At 36.9% G+C, this 23,534-nt stretch overlaps 1 protein-coding gene across 1 annotated transcript in view; it reads left to right on the top strand.

Moving 5' to 3' along the window:
* Window positions 1-19,456, top strand: part of tafa4b (TAFA chemokine like family member 4b) — a 117,796-nt gene extending 98,340 nt beyond the window's left edge. The window contains exons 5-6 of the mRNA NM_001077273.1: window positions 8,134-8,258; window positions 18,866-19,456. Of these exons, the coding sequence (NP_001070741.1) occupies window positions 8,134-8,258; window positions 18,866-18,877 (137 nt within the window). The 3' untranslated portion in view covers window positions 18,878-19,456. The remainder of the gene's footprint in view (window positions 1-8,133; window positions 8,259-18,865) is intronic.
* Window positions 19,457-23,534: the final 4,078 nt, after the last annotated feature.

Below are 23,534 nucleotides of genomic sequence, written 5' to 3'. Positions count from 1 at the left end.
TTAAATTTATTTTGGTTAATTAGTTGCCACCAAGATCTGGCAGTACAAATTAATATTTTTTACCTGTTGCTCTGTGATTTGTTACTCAGATGTTTTTGTTGATTATTATTGAGCTTATGCGAAGAGATACAAGTCATTACCATTGTTTTCAGTTGAATTTTAAAGGGCACCTATGGAGAAAATCATCTTTTGTTAGCTGTTTGGACATAACAATGTATAGTGTGTCCACAGTCATATTGGGGTGATAGAAGGAGAACAAGTCGCTTTTTTTTATTCACTGATGTTAAAATAGGATCTAAATCCCTTCCTTTTTTTGTGGACGACCGCAACTTGACGTAGGAGTGCAGTTTCCCTGCCCACCAAATTAACATGTTTCCTTTTTAATGCGTATAATCATATTAACAAGACAGGATGTGCGCAAAGCAACTAGGATTAAAAGATCTGTTTAGCTATCTATGATCATCAATTATCATCAACTGTTTAAACAGTGCATGTTTATAATGAATTACAGTGATTTTATTGTCTTTATTACCACAGCCGCATGTCAGTACAATTATAAAAGATGACGCTTAAATCAGGATTATTTTGTACACTAACTTAACGAATATCCATCCAGCAGCGGATATTAACATGCATCCTTTTGCCGTGCAAAAACAGAGCAAAGCTAAAAGCGCGCCCTGTGTGTGTCAGCTGTGTGTGTGTCTGTGTGTGTGCATGAAATTTGTAATAACATTGTGTGTGACTTATCGAAGGCTTGATTTCACTCCACAACAAGTACACCGAATAATCATTGGAAAAGTTCTTACTGTAATATTTCTCACAAAAGTTTAATGAGATCTGCTTCCTTCATGTCTGTCACTGTGCTGTTTTTCTGATGCAGAAAGAGACTAAGGCACAGGCAACAAAAAAAGCTACAATATGCTCAGAGGTGAAAATTACAAACTTCTAAAATGTATAATAAATAATCTGATGCATGGTTTGAGCTGAAACTTTACAGATACATTCTAGAGACACAAAAGACTCTTAAATCTTGAAAAAAAGGGGTAAAATTTAAGCTTTTTAATCAAATCACAAACATTTTATTGTTTTCACTTAAAAAAGTAAGTGTTGTGCTGCCTAAAATTTGAAGTTTACTTCACTTAAATAGTGAGGATGTCTTAACAGGTTAAACATGACAGGACTTGACAATACAAGTGTAATGGATGTGGCTCTAAGTTTAATTAACTTAAATAGATAAGTTGTCATTAATTAAAAATTATGTTAATAGGACTTTATAATTCAAGTGTAATGAACATGGTTTGCGTTTAGTAAACTTAAATTTTGAAGTTAAATTTCTTATTCACACACATACACTATGGTCAATTTGTTTATTCAATTCACATATACCACATGTATTTGCAGGTATCTAAGAAGATCCTCTCAGACAAACACACACCACAATAACACAATGAGAAAAAGACAGTCAGTGTTTCCAGATACACTTAAATGTTTTCAGCTCAAACTGTCCAAAACCCTCCAAAACACACAATAAAAGGCCTAAAAAACTATAAATACACTTTAGGTACACACATACTTGGTTATTGTAAAATATTTAATATAAAATGCATGGTCAAAACATCCAAACTGATCCCAAACCCGCCCAAATTGCGTCAACCCGCTTAAGCCTTTTTTACCAGCACAATCAAATTCTAAACCTGCAGAAAGACGCTTATCATCTGTCTTCATCCCAAAAAAAAAAAAAAAAAGTATTACAGTAAATTAAAATAAATGCATAAATTACATAAATAAATAAAATAACAAAACTCATACAAATACAGTTTTAAAGTTGATTTATTTCTATAAAAATATTCAATTTAATGTGCACATGTTTGTGCTATTTAAAGCTCAGATGTTTGAAAAAGTTAACTAATATATGTATGAGTTCAGCTGAATCTTTTAAAGCATAAGTTCAGCCAAGTAAAACTTTGATATATAAGTAATGCCAACACATTCAATCCAGATAAGAAACTCAAAATATTAAGTTGGCATAACTAATTTGCACAATATATATATATATATATATATATATATATATATATATATATATATATATATATATATATATATATATATATATATATATATATATATATATATATATAATAAAATATATATATATATATTTTTTTTTTAAGTGCAGTCCCTTTACTAACACTTTATTGGGCCAATCGAAGACAGACTGGAAAAGATGTAGTTATCTGTGTGCTGCTCCTAGTGAGTCAGAAATGACACATCTCAGGTGTAGTGTGCCAAAATGCTAACCGGTTGAAACGTGAAACACACTCCCTGCCCTGCCATCTAAACCCACGCCTCCTGAAACACAAACACGCGCACCGTAAAGATAACAGCAGACAACCCGCTAGATCATGTGATTCACCAGTTAGAAAACTTTATAGTACTTTTTGATACTTCAACTCTAAAAAAATAAATAAATAAAAAAGTTGTCATGATGTGCAATATTTCATGCATGCAAGGATCCCTGGTCTCAGTCTCACATGCTTTGTCCCAATGCAACTATTGTATGCTTAGTGGTTGGCTGGCAGGGTGCAGGAATTACACTTATTACTAAGCCATAATTGCATGCTATTTCAGACTAAATGTTTAAAGTGGCATGGTAAACAATATAGGGAGCACATCACAAGTTGTCATTGTTCAGAAATGAACCAATGTAAATATAAAACCAACTTCATCTCAGTAAAGCAGGCTAGAATGAATGGCACCATTTATTAATATTTTGTTGTTAAACTGAATAAAAACCTACATTATTGATGCTGTAAAAGGTCCCTTATGAAACCGAAAATAGTCATATCAACCGTTCGCCGGAAAATTTCAGTGGCTGAACAACACTTCTGTGCATATAACCCATAATACAACACAATCTACATAAGCTTTGCGTGACTTAAACAGTTTTAAAACATAAAACTACCTAAAAGAAATACTTCAACCATGGTGTCATCCTTCCTCCAGGGTGCAAAATTAATTTTAATATTGATTCAGAATTTTAAAGTTTTCATTCAACATTTGTTTTTATCCCTGTGTCTTGTGTGCATATAAACACGCAGGTGGATCTGCGTGAACAGAGATGTGATGATGCACAAATCTACATTTGCTGACAGACAGTTTGGGCTACTTATCAGAATTATGCGAATTATTGGCAGAACTGGATTTAATTGTAGTTTTATGCCTTGTCCAGAATACATATAAATGCATTTCGATCATTTACTTTATTCATTACTATTAGAAGGTGAAGAGACTTTCAAACAGCACAACAAAAATGTTTCTGAAGACAATCACTTAATGCACCTTTAACACTAAATTGCAGATATCCTTACATATCTGAGAATGTGTTCATTACATTAATGTTTGAGAAGCAGTTTTTTTGCTTTATTCAGAGAGACTAAAAGAGCATGACTTCCTGCGCTGTGACATCAATCAAGTTGTTTTTGTCACACTGTGATCGTCTAGCATGGTGTTAATGACTGTTTATCCAACCTGTGCTTCAGCAGGTGTCTGTCTGAGAAAAAATGTTTTGATACTGTCCTCCATATTTCTATGCTGGGAGGTGATGAGGTCTGTGCTAGTCATCTTGGTGGTTTTATTTGTCATTAAATGGCAAACCTACAGCTGAAATTTTCTGTGATTAAAGGCTGTTCACATGAGGGAAGACAGATATAATTATAAAGCTGTAGTAATTGAGAAGCTGAAAAAACAGCTAATGATGAACAGTTATTGTGGGAATCAAAAGAATGTTTTTTCCCCCAGGTTATTAACAATAAAAACAATAACAGACAATCAGAACAGTGTTAAAGGTATACATTTTATTCATTAATTTTCCTTCAGCTTAGTCCCTTATTTATCAGGGGTTGCCACATTGGAATGAACCCCCAACTATTCCAGCATATGTATTATGCAGCGGATGCCCTTTTGGCCGTACACCCATACACACTCATTCATACACGCATACATTTGGCCAATTTAGTTTATTCAATTCACTTATAGTGCATGTCAATTGACTGTGGGGGAAACCGGAGCACCTGGAGGAAAACAACACACACTGGGAGAACATGCAAACTCCACACAGAAATGCCAACTGGCCCATCTGGGACTTGAACCAGTGACCTTCTTGCTGTGAGGCGAGCCACCATACCACTCATTTTGTATTTTGTATTTAAATGAGTTTTTATTTTGATATTATTTTTCAAATTTCTGCTAATTTCTGTTTCATTTTACTTTTGTTTCATTAATCGTTTTGTTGGTGTTGTGAACATATGTCGATTTAGGCTTTATATAATGGACCCTATTATATATCCGGTGCAATAAGGCGCAAGACGTGTTTGGCACGATCTTTGGAGGGATCTGGCTGCAGACTCGGTGCAGGGCAATCTGAGCTGCATCCAATGCTTTTTAATGCGCTCACCTAATCACACCCCCTTACCCTACCCATCACAGTGACGTCACTCACTTTATTGAGTGCATTGTGTCTACATTGCATTGCTGAGTGATGCAATCTCAGCTTGCATCATGAAGGCTGCATCCAGATACCATTTTCAGACCAGCGCAACACTTTTTCATGTTTTATGCCATGTTTTTTAAATAGCAAATCCCTTTCGCACCACTTTTTGGACTCAAGGGTGTTCTAGTCTAAAAAGGAGGTGTGTTAAAGCACATTGTTGGCACGTTGCTTTTGACCATTTAAAAGCTTGTCTAATGTCCAGCAAAAAGTGTGTTAGTTGTGCACCTATGCAGATTATTAGACACAGGATGTACAGCAATACACAAACATCTTTACATATAAAAAAAATTAAAGGATTAAAATGAAAATGATTACTTTCTACATAAATATAAAAACTACTGCCTCCATACCTTCTTCATGTCTGGGGGCTTTTTCAGTTAATTCATGACAATTTGCTTTTGTGTAATCTTATTATTATCAGCAGTATTATTTATTATATGCATATTTATATTTGCTTTAATAAAAACACATTTTGTCCACCTGTCAGGCATAGGAATAGAAGGTGTGTTAAGATACAACTCAGTTTTTTTGACCACACTTCATTATTATTGTTCATTAATTCATTTGCTGTAAATTAGAAATAAATTTAGAAATAGTTTTGAAACTAATCTTTGCGCTTAACAAACAAAATTTTTAATTATGTAGGCTAAAAAGTAAAGGAGTAAAGAGTAAAAGTAAAGAAAAGAGAAAGTAAAGAGGCCAAATGGAGAAGGCTCATTCTTTATCCTTGCGCTGCATTAACTCTTGTGCAAACCCCTTAATAGTAACAATAAATAATAAAATAAATGTTTAAACAATGAACCCAAAACCACACAAACATTTAAAGTAAAGATAAAGGGTTATGGCAAAACTTTTTCATATTAAATACCATGAATGTAATTAAACAGGCTTAGTTTAGATTTTTTTTTTTTGGCAAATGATGAAAGTTAGAACACATGTTTTATGTTCACATATAAAAGAAAATATGTTTTTGTAAACAAAATGTAGTTGTCTATAACAACTGTCTACTGGTGTTTTTGTAAATAACCACAAACTAGTTTTATTTTTATTTTTTTTAGCACAGAATAAACCCTGGTTTATACTTCTCAAGATCTTGTCAAGTGATCAACGTGACCCACGGTGCATGCAGTGTGCGTAGCTGTGCATTTCTAGACCTTTTTCTTGGCTGCAGCATGGAGGGCGCCATAGCGACCAGCGTCTTCCGGTAGAATTGTTAGAACTTCCGTTTACAGCGTTTAAAATAGGTAATTTGACACAACTTTGAAGGGTGTATGTTAAAGCCATAATAGTCTGTCAGATGTGATTCAATCGCGAGAGAAAAAAGTTTTCCTAGTTCACGTGTCTGCCGTCAGAAATACAATGTGTGTGTGTGTGTGTGTGTGTGTGTGTGTGTGTGTGTTTCCGCGGCCTGTCAGCTGTTAGCTCAGCAGCTCTTCAACACACACACACACACACACACACACACACACACACACACACACACACACACACACACACACACACACACACACACACACACACAAACTGAACTAAAAAAGCCTCCCGAGATGAAGAAGGCATGAAAGCAGGGTTTTTTAAATTTGTGCCGGCTATAAAATTTTATGTTTTGTAATATTTTAATCCTTTATATTTATATCCTATATATATTGTAGTGTAGGCTGAATCGTAGCATACGCATGTGCTTGATGCAGAAGTATAAATCAGCCTTAAATGCTTATTCATTTAAAAAAAAAAAAAAAAAAAAAATATATATATATATATATATATATATATATATATATATATATATATATATATATATATATTATTTTATTTCATTTAGTTTTTAGTGATTGTTTTGTTAGTTTAGTTAATTGTAGTTTTCTTTTATTATGATTTTTACGTTTCATTTCAGTCAACAAAAATGTTTTTTGACCAATATTTTTAGTCTAAGTCTTAGTCTTACTAAAACAACCTTGGATCAGAATCCAGAGCTTTCCTTTAACATTGTTTAAATTTAATTACTTGGCAGATGGTCTCCCGAGATGAAGAAGGCATGAAAGCAGGGTTTTTTAAATTTGTGCCGGCTATAAAATTTTATGTTTTGTAATATTTTAATCCTTTATATTTATATCCTATATATATTGTAGTGTAGGCTGAATCGTAGCATACGCATGTGCTTGATGCAGAAGTATAAATCAGCCTTAAATGCTTATTCATTTAAAAAAAAAAAAAAAAATATATATATATATATATATATATATATATATATATATATATATATATATATATATTATTTTATTTCATTTAGTTTTTAGTGATTGTTTTGTTAGTTTAGTTAATTGTAGTTTTCTTTTATTATGATTTTTACGTTTCATTTCAGTCAACAAAAATGTTTTTTGACCAATATTTTTAGTCTAAGTCTTAGTCTTACTAAAACAACCTTGGATCAGAATCCAGAGCTTTCCTTTAACATTGTTTAAATTTAATTACTTGGCAGATGGTCTCCCGAGATGAAGAAGGCATGAAAGCAGGGTTTTTTAAATTTGTGCCGGCTATAAAATTTTATGTTTTGTAATATTTTAATCCTTTATATTTATATCCTATATATATTGTAGTGTAGGCTGAATCGTAGCATACGCATGTGCTTGATGCAGAAGTATAAATCAGCCTTAAATGCTTATTCATTTAAAAAAAAAAAAATAAAAATATATATATATATATATATATATATATATATATATATATATATATATATATATATATATATATATTATTTTATTTCATTTAGTTTTTAGTGATTGTTTTGTTAGTTTAGTTAATTGTAGTTTTCTTTTATTATGATTTTTACGTTTCATTTCAGTCAACAAAAATGTTTTTTGACCAATATTTTTAGTCTAAGTCTTAGTCTTACTAAAACAACCTTGGATCAGAATCCAGAGCTTTCCTTTAACATTGTTTAAATTTAATTACTTGGCAGATGGTTTTATCCTGAACGAGGACAAAAGAAGTAAGCTAAACAGCAATAGAACAATGTACAGTAATTATAATGAATTATTTGAATAAAAAGTGAATTGTTATGAGAAGGCCAGATTAATTTTCATTTTAAGAAAAAAAATGTCATAGGAAATAGAAAAGGGATTGTTAGTGTTATGATCAAAGCAGTTTCATACACCCACATACCCATACACATACACTCATGCAAATGTTTATCGAAAATAGAATACAGAGGATTAGTGTTTGATAATTAAGTGTTGATGAACAGTCTGTTTTTTAAAGGGGCAGAGAACTAATGTAGTGTGAACTTGGAATAAGCAGAACATTATCAATCATTAATAAGGGTGGTATCATTGTTATATTTATCTTTTGAGTTATCATTTTTCCTGCAAACTGACTTTTATTTGATTTAATGTAAGTATGATTTGATTGATTTGATTGTCAATCCACATATTGAGCAATTAAGTTGCTTTAGGCTCAATTGAAAGTTGTCACTGTAGCTGAACATGAGAGAAAAATGATGTTTGGTGAAGCATACAGCAGGAGATTGTCTGAGAGTAATGGGAATATACAGTTCGGTCTTATTTTTCTCTTCTCTTTTTCAGCTTCCATCGTGCTACAGAAGTGGTGGTGCCAAATGCACCCATGTTTGGATGGCGAGGAGTGCAAAGCTCTTCCAGATCTGACTGGCTGGTCCTGCAGCACCGGTAACAAAGTCAAAACCACTAAGGTTAGTAGAGCAAATAAATGTGAATTGCATTTTGGTTTATTGGGGACTTGATGAAATTAGAACTGCATTGGTTGAAGGCTAATACATGTTACATCGAAAAAAGTCTAAAAAATCCAAGGTTGATACAGAAAGTGTTATCTGTCCATGGTTAAATATGGCATCTGAGAACCTTTTTATTGCCATAAAAGTCCCTTTTAAACAGTCTTTTCTGAGAACCACTATATATGCCATCAAAACACTCCACACGAGTATTCTCAGAAGGAGTATCTTTGAGGAGCCCTTCTTTCTCCCAAAGCCTTTTTCTCAGGCAAACCATTCTTCAAAGAAGCATTTTGTTCAGACCTTACTTTTATAAGAGCGTTCTCTGAAGCTCCTAAGTACATCGAAGGTCTCTGTTAAGAGAGAAAACAATTGCCAAACAATTCTAAATAGCCACTTCTTTAAAGTTTACCTGTTTATGAACACATTATTGCAGAGACTACATAAGCTTCTCAGGAAACTGTTTTAAACTTAATGACATACATCGCTCAAACTTCCTAAGAAAGACTTATTAAGAATGAGCAAAGCTTAAGGATGAATCAAATTTCAGTGACTTTACAGTTTGTGACTCATCACATAAAAACCTCAAGTTCTCAGTCATATACAGAAAACTGTTATTGGCCGATGGAAAATTTTCAAAAGTCAAGCCTAGACAAACATGCTGAAACAATTTACTGCAAGTTAATAGTTAATGCAAGTAAATTTGGTCCCACTTTATATTGAGTGGCCTTAACTAATATGTACTTACATAGGATCTAATAGTTTGTTACTATGTACTTATTGTGTAAATACATGTATTCACTGTGTACATATGCTTGATTAAATACACGCATGTAATTACATCTGTAATTAACTTTTGTAATTGCATTTGTAAATACACTGTTGACCACCCCTTACACCTTAACCTACCCTTCATCCTACCCATGCCACCAAACCTGTCCATAACCCAACCTCTATTCCAACTAAAAAGCACCACAGGTGTTCTCAAATACATTATAAACACAGTAAGTACATTGTATTTATTTTTTTGATGTAAGTACATAGTAGTTAGGGACAAAATATAAAGTGGGACCGTAAATTTAATTGCAAGTTACTGCAAAATGTCTACATTTCCAATTAAAGAACCATATTTGAACCATATAGCTTAAAACAAATATTTGAACCTGTTGACCTTATTCTTCACATACAGTACAAGCAGGTGCATTTATTGGAATGTGTCTGACTCGAGACTTCTGGTCTTATTCACTTGTATTGATTTTTTAACGTTATAAAAAGATTGATTTGCTGCTTCATGTTGCAAAGTGATATTTTCTTTTTATATTATTTTTCTTTATTTGTATATTTTAAACAAACTTGTTGGTAGAGCAATTAGTTTAGCTGTTTTTCTGTCGTTTATTATTGTTAGTAATTTTTCCTATAGGAAACTGAATCGGAAGTTCTAAAACTATCGCAAAAACAAGTGCACTTCTGCATTGCAGAATAAGGTCAAAATGGTTGAAGATTTCTATGTTCTATCAAGGCTCACTGTAAATATGTGGCAAAATGTAAATTTTTTTTTTTGCAGAACTTAATTTATATAAAAAATAAACAATTAATTGCTGTTGTTTTTGGCTTACATGTACAGTAGAGGCAGTAAAACACATCATTTTGTATGTTTTTTGTATGTGTGTGTGTGTTTGTGTCTTTAATTGCTCTTGCTCCCTGCCCACTTTCAACAACAGGTTGGAGTTTTTATAGTACGTGCCTCAGTTATTCCAGCAACAACAAGCAAAACATCAGCATGCATTTTAAAACAGTGTCAGTTCTAAACTATTACAATACATGCATGAAACACGCACACATAATTCTGACTGTCTGATGATGTATGTGGAGTTCCCCTTCGGGTGGGAACTCCAATGCTATTAGTGGATTTTAATCCATGAATGGGGATTTCGTTTCAGAAAGCTAATCGTCTGAAAGAGTATATAACGGGCCAATGAAATGCCAAATGAGTTGGCAGCGTAAGCTTGCGCACTTGTGCCTTATTGCCAATAAGCTCCGCATATAAGCACAGGGAAAGCAAGGAAACGCCATCCTTTTCGCTTCAGAGACTTTTACAGCCTTCTGAGAGAGTCGATGAGTGTTCCTCCTGCTGTAATCCAGTGATTTGAGCGAACGAGAGTGGTCTCCCGGTCCATAGTGGGTACACGCGGCAGCAGACGGTCGAGCTGGGATTCTCCGTTGCCTGGCGTTCTTTGGGTCCGGTCCTCCAGAGCGGTGCGTATAGTTGCAAATTTCCTAAAAGAGCAACACAGTTGTGCAGCACGTCCTTTTTAGGATGGCGCTCTGTGCGTTTCTGGATGCGGTGGTTTCCAGTCTCCGAATGATGGGCACAATCACTGCGTTGCGTGTCTGGGGGTCCAGCATGTTAATGCGGTGCTCGCAGGCAGTTCATGTCGTCATTGCGATACAATGTCTGTTGCGCAATTGAGATCGCGGCTAGCCCTTGTGAAGGGGCGAACCACCCCAGCTGTCCCCTGCACTGCAGCGGGCACTCGGGCAGATCTGAGGGTTTCAGCGAGAGATAATCCATTGCCTACGGGCGCTCCTACAAGCACTCCTTCCAAGCTTCGGGTGGAGGAAGCGATCTGTCTAACCAGATGGTAGCCCTTACGATCGATGACACCGGAGACCAGACGTCCACTGCGGCATCAGAGGGTGGGCTTTCATTGTCAGATGATGATCCAGACCTGCTCGCCCCCCCGGGCAAGTGAGCGCTGTCAAGACGGATCCTGAAACGGACATGTTAGCCGTGCTTTCCCGGGCTGCTTCGGCCGTGGGGTTGGAGATGGTTTATCCCCCAGCTCCACGGCCAGACCGACTAGATGGGTGCAACGTAGAGGACCAGAGGGCGAATCCTTCGAAACCTCTCGTCCCTTTCTTCCCGGAGGTGCACAGTAGGCTCACGCAGTCTTGGAGGGCACCTTTCTCGAGCTGCATGAGGGTGGGTCCAATCCAGGCTTGTTACACGAGCTTTGCACCGCAACCGACTATGTTCTTCGGACCACTAAGTCCACTGCGTGTGCGTTGGGAAGGACAATGTCCACATTAGTGATCCAGGAACACCACCTCTGGCTAAACCTGGCTGATATGCGCGAAGTCGACAAAGTTCGCTTTCTTGACTCCCCCATATCCCAGGCTGGCCTGTTCGGCGACACCATGGATGAATTCACCCAGGAGTTCAAGGCGGTGAGAGAGCAATTGGATGCGATAGGCAATGTCATCTATCAGCGGGACCGTAAGCCCGCTCCACCCGCCGTACCATCCACATCTGCTGCTCCTCGCCGAGGGCATTTGCCTATGAGTGCTGCCCCGCACCCACTTCGCCGGAGCACCTCGGAAGCAGGCATCCCCCCTGCCCAGGGCGCCGTTAAGTCCGGTAAACGGATCGTGAAGCGTCCCTGAGACAGGTCATCCGAGAAGAGGAAATTTGCTCTTTCCCCGCTGGAGGGTGGGGCCCCATTTCCTGGTACTTTTCAGTGCCACGAAAAATCAATGATAGAGCACTTTTCCACTTCCCCGAATGTGACAGCACAAACCCTGCCAGTCCGGGACGCTCTGCTTCCCAGCTTGCAGACTCTGTGTGCTTCGCCAGTGGCTCACGAGCGCTGGGAGGACGGTCTCCTTTCTCCCACCCCTCGAGCCCCCTCTCTGGAGTTTGGGTGCGGAGTGAGAGCGAATCTCTCACCTCCAGCTCTTCCGCGGGACCCTTGCGCTTCCCGGATCAGCACGCCCACTCTGGGCTGCCCCACTGCTGGTACGTCAGCGGTTGTATGAGTCCATTAGTGAGAGCTCTGCCTGCTTGGTTAGCGCAGGCCAGCCCTTCGCGGTGGCTCATACGCACAATCAGACTCGGTTATGCGATTCAGTTCACGAAACGGCCCCCCAAATTCACGGATGTGTTTTTCACCAGGGTCAGCCCCCTGTCCGCCCCTGTCTTGCGAGAGGAGATTGCTGTCCTCCTGGCGAAGGATGCAATCGAGCCGGTCCCTCCAGCCGATATGGAGAGCGGGTTTTACTGCCCGTACTTCAAAAAGAGCGCTGGGTCAGGGCCAATCCTAAATCTGCGAGTTTTGAACCGCTGTCTGCACAAGCTGCCGTTCAGAAAGCTCACACAGAAGTGCATCCTCCGGTGCATTCGTTCTCGGGATTGGTTGGCAGCAATAGACCTGAAGGACGTTTATTTCTATGTCTCCATTCTTTCTCGCCACCGTCAGTTTCTGCGGTTTGCGTTCGAAGGTCGAGCTTGGCAATACAAAGTCCTTCCCTTTGGGCGGAGGGTGCCTTAGCGCCCCTTTGGCTCGCGGGCAAACTCAATTATTTCGACGACTGGCTGATATTATGGCGTTTTCAGACATTTCGCCATTTGTGAATTAAAATCCATTAATAGCATTGGTGTTCCCCACCCGAAGGGGAACGCTCTGGTTACTAAGGTAACCCTCGTTCCCCAAGGAGGGGAACGGAAATGCTATATAGCATCACCATAATGATTGTTCCTTAGCTGTAAGTGTCAGTCTCTTCAGCTTAAAAGGATGGCGTTTCCTTGCTTTCCCTGTGCTTATATGCGAAGCTAATTGGCAATAAGGCACACTTGTGCAAGCTTACGATGCCAACTCATTTGGCATTTCATTGGCCCGTTATATACTCTTTCAGACAATTAACTTTCTGAAACAAAATCCCCATTTGTGGATTAAAATCCACTAATAGCATTTGGGGTTACCTTAGTGACCAGAGCGTTCTCATTTGCATACACTGTCATATACAGCACTTATATTAAAGGTTACGTTAAAAAACGCACAGAAAGAACAATTAATTAATTGTTTATGTTTACAGTTTACACAATACTAGTTGTCAGTGCTGGATAGATTACTTAATGTCCATGTCAACCGGAAGTTGCTATAGTCTTCTAATTCTGTGTGGTGACGTAAGCATATTTCACAAACCATCAAACTGATCTGATCAGAGAAGGACTGCTATTCCAGAACAGAAGAAAAATGCTTTGATTTTGACAACAGTAATTTTTTTTCTGTGGATTAACATGGATCAATAGACCCTTTCACATTTCCGGGTTTCTCAGTAGCGGAAGTCGTCATAGTTGGGTAAATTTCGCTGAAATAATAAAAGAAAAATCCTTGATGGTGTTGTCAAGATTTCAGAAAAAGGAAAAAAAAAAAAATAGTATGAGACTGATGAAGGCAGCCAGAGGAGAGAATAACTTCAAATTTGCTCTCAGCCTCACAGACACTGCATTAGAAACACCTCACAAAAGAGGTTATTTATTTATTTTTATTTTTTTGTAATTTGATGCAAAGATGATATAATAAATATATGAATGCATATAAATGTTCATAGTTTTTTTTTTATGAAAATATTAAAAACTTTCAAGGATTTCAGATTATGATGACTGTTAAACGTGTCATAACAAAAAAAAAAAGATCCATTCTTCAATGTTAAATTAACAATGTGTGCTAGCAAAATAAATATTTTGAATTTGATTTCATGCAGATTTTAAAACTTGTAATCTGTTACTGGATAAAAACTGGAGACAGTAATTTGGTCTATATTACTTAGATCGTAAACTAATTTACACAGTATTTACGAAGCCATTTTATATTGTAAATATTTACAGTAAATATTTTATATTTATTTTGTTTAAAGTGACAAGCTAACTTAATCAATTTGTGTTAGGACAACATGAATGAATTGTGCGGAACCCTGTAGTTTTTACAGTGCAGAATTAAAAAATAGGCAGATTCAGTACATTACAAACTAAATACCGCCATTGTGTGAATTATTCATAATTATGTGATTCTTAAAAATTACTTTACAGTTTACTGTAACCTGATTTTAAAATTGAATATAATCTAATTACAACCAGTAGTCAATATTTGAAATTTGGAACTGTGCAACATCGTCTCTTGGACTACACACTACTTAAGCCACTGAAATGGGGTATACTGTATGCACAGCTATTTTTTATTTTATTTTTTTTGTCAATGATAAACTTCCAGTGAAAGCTTAATATGACTAATTTCAATTTCATAAGGTTCCTTTTACAGCCTCAGTGTTGTAATATAATTACAATACATTCAGTTAAATAGACTTAAGCATTCATTTATTTATTTAAACGTAAAATAAGAAGAAAGACTGTGTAACTAACCGCAAGCACTGTCAGAATCAGCAGGCGAGTGCAAAAACTCTATTAAAATTACTGGGGTAAAATTAACTGTTACAATTTTAAAAAATGGCAGAGGAAAATGGAATTTAATGCAGTGGTTCTTTTCCGGTCTGAGACCCACTTTACGTATATCTATCAGGCAGTATAGTTTAGTGGTTGTCAAAGTGGAGGTCGAACCCCTCGAGGGGTCGTAAACAACGAAGGGAGGTCACCTGGGGCCTCATGTACGAAGACTTGCGTGGAAATCTTACTAAAACATTGCGTACGCACAAAGCTGTAAATGTGCGTACGCAGAAAAAAATTCAGATGTATGAAACACTGCGTACGCCGAATCTCACGCATATTCTTTTGTACATCTGAATGAACGTAAAACTGAGCGCAACATGCACGAGCACAAAACCCCTCCCTGCCTCCTCCCCCGTATGAATATGCTAATGACTATGCTAATGGGAAACCCAACGAAAAAGCAACGGCAAAATCAAGCAAAAAGAGAAACTTTGAACAGAATGTGAATTGGAGGTGCTGCTTTCGGAGGTAGACCGGAGAAAAGCGGTGTTATTTGCAAGTTTGTTCTCCGGAATTAACAACAAAAGAAAAAAATAGAGTGGGAGAGTTTAGCTGATACGGTTAACACAGTTCGGTCTGAACATCGCACTGAGTGCATTTAAAAAAGAAATAGTGTGGTTTATAGCTGTAAAATGTTGCAGTACCCTTAGCAGTCTCAGTGGCGCACCTCATAAGAAGCATGTGATCAAGTACTGACACGTTCGAGCATAAACTCGGCTCGAATCCAGCGTCTGATGAACTCTTTCTTCTTTTTTTCCCCGCTACATATCAGATTTTGCCAACTATTTATCACGAGAAAGACAAGTAGGAATCATCAATAAGTTTGTGCATCATATTTTATTTGCACATTTATTGAATGTAAATATTTCTGATTCACGCATGCAAATTCATCTTCAGATAGTGTCTTTATAGCAATGTGTGTGCGGTAGATTGCTCAGATTACATTGGGAAAACAGGCGACCGCTGCAAATTGTGCTTTAATGTTTAGCTGGTCAACTGTATGGTATGGAAATCTTACATACCTACTATATGAACCCGTCTCATACAGCTGCCATTGCAAGGATCAGACACTTTGTAGAGAAGAATTTAACACAACTGCCTCTAGGAGTCGCCAATGGAAATAAAACAGACACGCACAAAAAATGTGCGTACGCCTGCCAGAAAGCTGCCGTGAACCTGCGCACATTCCCACGTTCAGTTCATTGTTAGTAAATCCAAACGTGAGCGATTCTGAGCGTGAAACTTGGCGTACGCAAAGTTTTTGTGCGTACGCAGCGTTGAAACATGAGGCCCCTGGTGATTTCCAAAAATCTACTTGTTTTTATCAAACCATAAGAATTACCATATTTTATCCATAACCTACTGAAGAGATAAAATAGTCGTTTATAGTTACTATATACTATATATTTACTATAGTAGCTTATAGTTACTAGTTCTATTGGATTGCGACCCCTGAGGTACTTACATTATATTCAAGACATAGCAATAGCATCAGATGCAGATTGATTTTATAACACCAGGTTAAACTTTCTGGCCCATTTACAGCACTCGCATACATAAAAAAATAAATAAACGAAGGATAAACTTGGGTCTATTGGTGTGTGTGTTCCATTGGATACAGTTTCTGTATTTATAACCACCTCATAGGATATTGGGTGTCGCGAGTCACTGGCATTGATATTTTGGGGGTCGCGGGCTGAAAAGTTTGGGAACCCCTGGTGTAGACCACTGATTTTTAAAGTAATCAGACCTTAAACTTGGCAGTTTTATAGTGGAAAAACAGTTCACCGGAAGCACTGAGGCTGGCTGGCTGCAATTAAAAGTCCTTGTGCATAGACCCCGTTCAGAATAATGTGACAAATATGCATTCCTGGAAGAAACAGAAAAGTAATTCTTACTTATAATACAGATTACATCCTTTTGAAGTGACTTTGTAACTTGTAATAATTCTGTAATATGAAACAAAACAGGAAGCTGAAAATGTTGAAGCACAATATAAATCCTTTATAACAAAACACCTACCTCATTTATTAAAATTAAGATTGGAGACGTTAGATGTGCCAGTGCGACCGCTGTTTCACACAGGTGTGACACACAGGTGAAGCATTAAAGAAATAACACAGTCTGAGAACACACAACTGCTATAAGAATAATTGCTCAGAGTTATAAAGTAACAGCAGAACATCTGTTGAGTTCATTAAAATGCATTATGGCTATGAGCTCCACCGAGGCTTTCAAATTAAGAGTCCTAATTAAATTGGTAAGAGGGAGAGATGAGAAATGAATGACAGCTCTGGGTCTTACATTTAGGATTAATGACTCTGTTTATTGAGTCTGTTATTGGTTGAGCTGGCTGTCAGTCAGCCAGGTCCTGCCTTCTGCTACTTTAAGAGCCAATGAGGTGTGCTGAGGAAAAGCTTGGAGGCGGGAAAGTGTGCTTTAGCCCTGTAAGCATTAATTCTGCATTTAATGGCAGTGGAAATGGAACAGTAACCAGCAGGCCTCAGTGAACTTGTCACAGGATATTGTGGCAATGAGCCAGGATACATATTGTGTTCTCTTGCTGTCTCTTTCCATCTGCCTTCTTATATCATCTGTACTGTCTGCTTAATGTCTTTATGTTCTTATTATCCTTCAGTACATTCTGGCTTTCTGCTGTACAGCTGCTCAACAACTTTTGCTCTGTAGCATTTTTATGACTTTATGACACTAAAGCAACTATCTTATCGTTTTTAATTTAATTTAATTTAATTTAATTTAATTTAATTGGTTAAAATCGAAAAAGTATTTGGCATTCAACTAAATTAAATTACTTTAAAAATGCATTCAGAATAAATTCTTACTGCATTCAGAAATGACGCTATTTAGAATGTGTTCTCAAAAAAGAAGTCTTTTTTGGTTAAATGATGTATTATTTTTTTCTAGTTTATTGACTGTTTTGATCCTGTTTTTTTTTTTTCACAAACTTACTAATTTATACATTATGTTGAACTAAATGCAAAATTTAGTTTTTGTTTCAAAAATGTATCTTATTACAGTTATAAAACTTAAAAAATATGGATTTCATTTATTTATTTTTTTGGCTAAATCTTGACAACCAGTGGTTGAACTAGGTATTGCACATTTGGTTCAAAACACAAGCAAGTTGGCGCCAGTGATGTAATGGTCAGTGCATCAACACATGAACTCTGGTGCTCACGGTGACCCGAGTCCAATTCCCACCTCGTGGTTGAAAGGTTGCATTTTGGCCATGGACACATACTTTGATCCTTCCCCTCTCTCTATGCATTCCTGTCAATACTTTTTTACTTATCCTATCCATTAAAGGAGAAAACCCTGAAAAATAATTCAAATACAAAAAAATAACAAAAGCAAGTGCAGGTTGCCAGATTGATGATGACAACAACCTGACTATCAAGCCTAAAGGCTGATTTAGGTTGTGTTCTAATTAAAAGCAGCAACACACAATAGAAAGAATATTTTCCAAATTAAAATACGTTTTTGTTCTAACCAACACCTGAAATGTATATATTACAAACAGCTTCTATTTCATGCAGCTGAACAATAGAAGAAACTGACAATGATCACCTCAGGTACATCCCATGTGTTTTATTCAGTGTTAAATGCTAATAATGTGAGTTTGGATGCCATTTAACAATTATTGCCATACTACTGAGAGCAGCAGCAGATGGTTTACCTCTTAAAAATAAACCGTTTGAGACTGAACTTTAGATCTGTAACAACTGTGAACTTATACAAGCCACAACATATCAGTGATTCAGTTTGTATATTTAATACTGCTAAAAAATTTTAAACCTTACCATTTTTTGGGAGTGCAGTAAGTGCACTATTCTGTGCTTTTGATTATTTAAATTTCTGCCTAATTGCTTATCACTGTGTATCTTGTCACGTAGAGTGTCGTTAGGATTCAGGGTTACATACTCACCTAATGTTTATGTTCGAAATATTTATATTATTTTGTAAATTAATAACACCCTCATGTGGAACTCTGAATCTGCGTCTCATTTCGGAGTCTGCTACTGTCCACCGGAGGTTGCATCTTGGCCACGTGGGTGGGTTAAATGAAACAAATACAGATGTTCGGCATGTAAAAAAGACATTTCCAAAGCAGAATATCTAATTTCAGCATTGTTTCTCAAATAAACAAGAATGTTCACTTGGCATGTTTCTTAAATATCTGCAAACATATTATGTTTTTTAATGCTTTGGAAGATTCAAAAACGTACATACAGCACCTTTAATCTACTTTTCTCTTTCCTAACAGGTCACACGATAGCAACAACATGGCAGTTCTACCATGAGGCCCAAGACTCCTTAACGACCCACTGGAAAAGAAAACTTTCTTGTTTAAGACACTGACATTCTGAAGAACTCAGTACATGTACAGTACATGCAAGAGATTGGACAAATTGATTGTAGACTATAGACAGCATTTTGATTTGACAGAAGACATACAAGGATCTCTGTATAAACCTGAAGACTGTATCCATAAGCTCAAAGTGACTTCCTGGATTTCCACTGGTTTGTGAGTGCATGTATGAGAGATTAGAGGACGTTGGACTTGAAGGACAAACCCTGGACTGTCAGATTCGGCTGGAGGTTTGTGTGACTGTCTGTAAGAGACTGTAGTTTAACTATGTTTATCGGCTTTCCAGCACACAGCAAACTTTATATTCACGAGTAGGGAGGGAATTTTGCTCTGAATGTGTGATTCACAAGTTATTGTCAATTTGCTCCTCTGGGTCAAGTCATTACCCTGAAAATGTTTCCTTTAAGTCATTTTGCACTTCTAATTAGGGTTGCTGAATAGGATCATAACAACAAATTAAAAATTCATGAGCCTTTTTTTGCACTAGATAAGATCATATGGAGATGTGTTGCGTTTTCTAGTCTTTTACTGTCTGTGTGAGATGGAATTCAGAAGACAAAACATTTATAAAGCTTCCTTCCACAATTGCAAAGTAGAAATGCAAGTGATGTAGTCATCAGTAAAACAATGATAAACTCTACAGTAAAATAAATACAGCTCCTCTTTGCTGTAAAGTGTTATGTAATGTGAGCTTTACAGATGCAATCCCCTTGAAGAAACTTTTAAAACTGGCTTAAAGCATAAGCTACTCTGTAAAAACATACACAACCCACTTAAAGGTGCACTGAGTATTTTGTTTTACTTGATTTGACACCCAAATACAGGGATTAGACAATGAAATGCCTGGTTGAAGACAACAATCATTTATAAGTATGTTGCAGTACTTCCTTTTGCGGCCAATACAGCCTCACTTTGTCTTGGGAAGGACAGATACAAGTCCTGCACTGTGGCCACAGGGATTTTGAGCCATTCTTGCAGAATAGTAGCCAGGGGCCTCATGTATCAACGCTGCGTACGCACAAAAACTTTGCGTACACCAGGTTTCACGCTCAGAATCGCTCACGTTTGGATTTACTAACAATGAACTGAACGTGGGAATGTGCGCAGCTTCACGGCAGCTTTCTGGCTGGCGTACGCACATTTTTTGTGCTTGTCTGTTTTATTTCCATTGGCGACTCCTAGAGGCAGTTGTGTTAAATTCCTCTTTGCAAAGTGTCTGAGCCTTGCAATGGCAGCTGTATGAGACGGGTTCATCTAGCAGGTATATAAGGTTTCCATACCATACAGTTGACCAGCTAAACATTAAAGCACAATTTGCAGCAGTCGCCTGTTTTCCCAATGTAATCTGAGCGATCTACCGCACGCACATTGCTATAAAGACACCATCTGAAGATGAATTTGCATGCGTGAATCAGAAACATTTCCATTCAATAAATGTGCAAATAAAATATGATGCACAAACTTATTGATGATTCCTACTTGTCTTTCTCGTGATAAATAGTGGGCAAAATCTGATATGTAGCGGGGAAAAAAAGAAGAATGAGTTCATCAGACGCTGGATTCGAGCCGAGTTTATGCTCGAACGTGTCAATACATGATCACATGCGTCTTACGAGGTGCGCCACTGAGACTGTTAAGAGTACTGCAACATTTTACAGATATAAACCACACTATTTCTTTTTTTTTAATGCACTCAGTGCGATGTTCAGACCCAACTGTGTTAACCGCATCAGCTAAACTCTCCCACTCTATTTTTTTTTGTTGTTGTTAATTCCGGAGAACAAACTTGCAAATAACACCGCTTTTCTCCGGTCTACCTCCGAAAGCAGCACCTTCAATTCACATTCTGTTCAAAGTTTCTCTTTTTGCTTGATTTTGCCATTGCTTTTTCGTTGGGTTTTGCCATTAGCATAGTCATTAGCATATTCATACGGGGGAGGAGGCAGGGAGGGGTTTTGTGCTCGTGCATGTTGCGCTCAGTTTTACGTTCATTCGGAGTTGCAAAAGAATATGCGTGAGATTCGGCGTACGCAGTGTTTCATACATCTGAATTTTTTTCTGCGTATGCACATTTACAGCTTTGTGCGTACGCAATGTTTTAGTAAGATTTCCACGCAAGTCTTCAGACATGAGGCCCCAGGTCACTACATAATTCTGGTGGAGAAAAATGCTTCTTTGGGGCTTCTCCACACCGTAATTCTCTCGAATATGGGAAAGACAGTGAAGGTGGATTCATCAGAGAACAATACATGCTTCACATTGTCCACAGCCCAAGATTTTCATTGTTAGCATCATTGAAACTGAGGTTTACAATTGGCACGAGTGACCAAAGATTTGGCTATAGCAGCCTATTGTATGTATATTGACCCTGTGGTGCTACCGATGAACAGTTTTGGTGGAAGCAGAAGAATTGATGTCACATTTACTTCATATTAGCACATGGACATAACTTTTAGACAGCTTCTTGCATCTACAGTAACTCCTGCTGGATGTGGGTTGTCCTTCTTGTTGGTATGATGACATTACTCTGGATACTGTGACTCTTGATACATCACAAAGACTTGCTGTTTCGGTCACAGATGCACCAGCGAGATGCACACAAACAATATGTCCTTTTTTGAACTCTGAAATGTCAGAGTTGTGTGTAGTGCAATATTTATGCTAAACTGTGCTCTTACTCTACCAACTGAAACTTCACGCTCTGCTCTAACGGGTTGAATGTGCAATCAATGGAGATTGGCTATCAGGCTGGTCAAATTTAGCCACCAAACTTCCAAAAACTAAATTGGCCAGTGTTCAGGTTCATTGTGCAACCCCTGCATTTTTAAAATGCTGATGAGGAGATTATTTAGTCACACTTTACAATAAGGTTCATTAGTTGATGTTAAGTAATGCATTTACTAGCATGAACAAAGAATGAACAATAAATTTACTACTGCATTTGTTCGTGTTAGTTAACGTTAGTTAATGAAAATACAGTAGTTCATTGTTAGTTCATGTTAACTCATGGTGCATTAACTAATGTTAACAAGCATGGACTTGGATGTTAATAATGCATTAGTAAATGTTCAATTATGATTAATAAATGCTGTACATGTGTTGTTCATGATTAGTTCATGTTAGTAAATGCATTAACTAATGAACCTTATTGTAAAGTGTTACCGATTATTTTATTCTACAGAATGCAAATTATCGGCCATCACATCAAAGATGTGTTTTCGTCAATCAGATCACAAGTATAGAGGATGGAGACACATTTGGCGTCCACTTGTGATTAGATAAACGGAAATACACCTTAATATCAAGAGAAAACGTACCCTTTTTAGACACTGCGGTATGAATAAATACATAAATAAAAAGATCATGAATAATTTAAAGGGGTCATGAAGTAACTTTTTTAGTTTATTTTGTACTGTTCTCTAAGCTCTACTTCTACATTATAAAAAAATTATATCAGAAATATCCTAATTTATTTTTACAAGTTTATTTTCTTACTTATTTGACCCACTTATGGAAACAAACCCTTTCAGTTGCTGTGGTGAAATGTAGACTCGGAAGTAAATGCTTACCTGCATGACAGTTTTGAATAGTAAAGTTTTTTTTTTTTTTTTTTTGAGGGTGCAACTTTGATTGCATGTTTGACAGATGGAAGGATACAGAGGGGATTTGGGTTTCTAAACACATTAATATGATACATATCACATAACAGACAGACAATACAATATTGAATAAGTATTAAAAAACAATTACTGTTGGTTCTATGATCAGCACAGCGTTGTTTTTTAGTTTCAATTAAGTTTAGCTTTTTGTAAATTCAGTGTTGAGCTTTGACTAGTTTGTAAATTAGTTAAGAGTCAAACAAAGTGATCAAAGGACCAAATTCGCATAGTCCTCGCCGTGGCTGATGTCAATGTGCACCTCTCAAAAAATGTAAGTACATGTCACAACAACGCCACAAGCTCTGTGATTGGTCAGCTTGGTAGCGGTGATGAGTGTGAGCAGTGCTGAGAGCTGCGAGCCTGATGACATGAGTGTGGAGTCCCATGATGGAAACTTGTGTTTTGTGTTTAACGTATGATAAAAAGTCGTTCCTGTTCCATGGAGTTTACTATTATGTAATATAGTGGCAGATTGGCTTCAGTATATTTTAGACAACTAAGACGTTTTTATGTTCTGAATCTTACCAGATGTTTTTTTTTTTTTTTTTATAGAACAACAACCTATATTTTTAGATTTTTAAAACATTTAGATTTTTTCAGTTCATGACCCCTGTAATAATGATCAACGCAACAGTACATCCACACCACTAGGTGTCCCCCAAACCAATGTGTCATCTAACACTGAAACATAACCAGAAAGTTACTTAGTGCACTATTACTTAGCGAACTTATATCGAAACATTCTGTTTTCTGGTCTAACTGTGAAGCTCTCAGAAGTACTCTCTGAAAGCAGCCTAGCAATGTGCTGCCTGGAATTATTAACCTGTTCAAAGATAAGCTCCAATGTGAAGAGGCAAAACTTATACTGCAATTTAATAAAGTTTGAAATAGAATCAGCTCCACTA

Source organism: Danio rerio, chromosome 11, assembly GCF_049306965.1.
Source record: "Danio rerio strain Tuebingen ecotype United States chromosome 11, GRCz12tu, whole genome shotgun sequence".
NCBI lineage: Eukaryota > Metazoa > Chordata > Actinopteri > Cypriniformes > Danionidae > Danio > Danio rerio.
This window is presented reverse-complemented; position numbering and strand designations above follow the sequence as displayed.